Source organism: Aquarana catesbeiana, linkage group LG08 (genome assembly GCF_042186555.1).
Source record: "Aquarana catesbeiana isolate 2022-GZ linkage group LG08, ASM4218655v1, whole genome shotgun sequence".
NCBI classification, from domain to species: Eukaryota; Metazoa; Chordata; class Amphibia; order Anura; family Ranidae; genus Aquarana; species Aquarana catesbeiana.
The window spans coordinates 271269556-271272594 of record NC_133331.1 but is presented as its reverse complement, the minus strand read 5'-3'; the positions used below and the strand labels follow the sequence as shown (position 1 = coordinate 271272594).

Here is a 3039-nt window from a genome sequence, read left to right as displayed (position 1 = left end):
GGAGGATGAATGGGATGGAGGAGATGGGACTGGAGAAGGAATGGGATGGAGGAGATGGGACTGGAGGAGGAGGGGGGAACATGAGATGGAGGAAATGGAACTGGGGGAGGGTGTGGGATGGATAAGATGTGACTGGAGAAAAAGTACATGGGATGAAGGAGATAAGACTGCAGGAGAATGAGGATGTGGAATGGAAGAGATGGGACTGGAGAAGGAGGAGGATGTGGGATGGAGGAGATGGGACTTGAGAAAGGAGTGCATGGGATGGAGGAGATGGGATTGCAGGAGGATGAGGAGGACATAGGATGGAGAAGGAGGAGGACATGGGATGGGCCTTTGTGGGATAGCCAGTGGGCGGATTTGGTGGGACAGTGAGCGGACACTGGGGAATGTTGGTGGTCAGGCCCGGGGCGGTGGGGGGCGCACAAGCCTAAAGCTGTGTAAGGGGCCCAAAAAAATTCTGATGACTTCCCTGAATGGGGCACTTTTCCTCCCATGGACACCAATGATTGCACACTATTCATGAAACCAATGATAGGGCACTATTATTTCCAATGACACCAATGATAGGACACTACTATTTACAGTGACCCTTAATAATGGGACACTATTCCTCCCACTAATACCAATGACGGAACACTATTTCTCCCACTGATACCAATAATGGGGTACTATTCCTCCCAATGAAACCAATGATGGGGCACTATTCCTCCCACTGACACAAATGATGGGACACTATTCATCCCACTGACACAAATGATGGGGCACTATTTCTCCAACTGACACCAATGATGGAGAGCTAGTCCCACTGACAATACCAATAGGGGCATAATTCCTGCCATTGACACCAATGATAGGTTTCTATTCCTTCTACTGACACCAATGTTGAGTCACCATTCCTCCCACTGACACCATACATATAGTGCAGGGGCATAATTCCTTCCATGGAAACCAATGATGGGACACTATTCTTCCACTAACACCAACAATGCGCTGCCCCCCCCCCTTCAAAAAGTCTGCAGAATAGTAAACTGGACCTTTGGGTAGAAAGTTGGGAGACCTCTGTCCTAGAAAGTAATTTATCACTACAAATGACCAAGATTTACTATCAAGATTTGACCCACCATAGACTATAATGGAATTTGCCACAAAGTAATGATTACTGAACTGAACTTTGGGAGATAGATAGATAGATAGATAGATAGATAGATAGATAGATAGATAGATAGATAGATAGATAGATAGATAGATAGATAGATAGATAATTGATTTCGTTTTTAGTTTTTTTCTTCTTTATACAGCAATAAACTTACTCAGAGTATTTGAATGGCAATATATTTATCATGATGATTGATGAGGAAATAATGATACATCACCACCAGAATAAACGACTTACTAGTCTGCTGTGTGCAGTGGCTACAAACTTACTGTTGTCATAATGAGTAAAGAATAATAAATAGTACATGAAATATGACATGTCCTCATCAGATGACACCTTTGTATCTCTAACAATCTCCCCCATCACATCACACAAGGATCTCAGGTCTCCGGCTGATGTTTTTGTTCCAGGCTCCTTCTACTCAGCTATAGATGAGCAGAGTTCTGTATTAGAGGGAAATGTTTCCTGATCTTCACTCTTCACTCATCTAATGTGAAGATGATTGTAGTGGGAGATGTGAGAAGATTGTTTTCTGATGAGAATGTGTGTAGAAAAGCAGGTAGAAGGAAGAATGGGACACACACTCAGGAGGATGGATGTGTTTGTAGCCTCTGTGTTCAGCCTCCTGAGCAGATTATGAGAGCGGTAAGTGACAGATCGATAAGTGACAGTCCAGTGAGCAGATCGGGTCCCCGATGAAGATCGTACATTGTCATATATTAGATACAAATCGTTTTTCTCTCTGCCAGGGAAACACAACAAGAGAGAAGATTCCCAGCACTGGAGTGACAGTGGGTGGGCGTGTCTAACGTGTAGCCAATAGCAGTGCAGACAGCATGTTGTGTCTGAACCAATAGAAATGAGGATCGTACAGTATAAAGCCAGAGTGATAGGACCATTGTATTATGTAGGTTGTGTAACCCTTTGTTGCGAATCATGACGGAGACTGAGATCGCCCCATCCCCCGCTCCTCCAGCGGAGCCCGCCGCCAAGAAGAAGACGACTAAGAAGGCGGCAGCCGGAGGAGCCAAGAAAGGCAGCAAGAAGCCGTCCGGTCCCAGCGTGTCCGACCTCATCGTCACAGCCGTGGCCGCTTCCAAGGAGCGCAGCGGGGTCTCCCTGGCCGCCCTCAAGAAGGTCCTGGCCGCCGGAGGATACGATGTGGACAAGAACAACAGCCGCCTCAAGATCGCCATCAGGGCGCTGGTGACTAAGGGGAGCCTCGTCCAGGTCAAAGGACATGGAGCCTCCGGATCCTTCAAGATCAACAAGAAGCAGCAAGAGGGCGACAAGGCCAAGAAAGTCACCAAGAAGAAGCCATCGGCTGCGGCCAAGCCCAAGAAACCTGCGGCCGCCAAGAAGCCAGCCAAGTCCCCCAAGAAGAAAGTCCCCAGCAAAGCAGCCAAGAGCCCCAAGAAGGCCGCCAAGAAACCGGCAAAGGCTGCAGCTTCTCCCGCCAAGAAGGCGACAAAGAGCCCCAAGAAGCCCAAAGCTGCAGCCAAGCCGAAAAAAGCCGCCAAGAGTCCGGCTAAGAAGGCGGCTAAACCCAAGACAGCAGCCAAGCCCAAGAAGGCCGCTCCGAAGAAGAAATAAAGGAAGGCGGCAGTAGCCGGAGAACTCCTTCATCTCCACCCCCCAAAGGCTCTTCTCAGAGCCACCTACCTCTTCCTAACTAGAGCTACACCTACCTACCTACACCCACCTCCTAACAGCCACACCTACCTACCTACACATACCCACATCGCTAATGGCACACAGCGCTCCGCATGTCATCTCCTCTACTACAGAAGATCTAATAGGGGACAGAAATCAGATATGAGCGCTGATTGGCTGCGGGACAGCCGATTAATATTGTATTCACTTATTTCATTCTCGAATGC

General features: G+C 48.1%; 1 protein-coding gene across 1 annotated transcript; it reads left to right on the top strand.

Annotated features, from left to right (window-relative positions):
* Positions 1-2070: 2070 nt before the first annotated feature.
* LOC141105381 (histone H1.3-like) lies at positions 2071-2794 on the top strand. The gene has a single exon (XM_073595249.1). The coding sequence runs from the start codon at positions 2096-2098 to the stop codon at positions 2750-2752; it is 657 nt and encodes a 218-aa protein (XP_073451350.1). The 5' UTR covers positions 2071-2095; the 3' UTR covers positions 2753-2794.
* The last annotated feature ends 245 nt before the right edge of the window (positions 2795-3039 follow it).

What these genes read in the sequence shown, in the direction of transcription:
- LOC141105381 (XM_073595249.1), top strand. Translation starts at nt 2,096, where the DNA reads ATGACGGAGACTGAGATCGCCCCATCCCCCGCTCCTCCAGCGGAGCCC.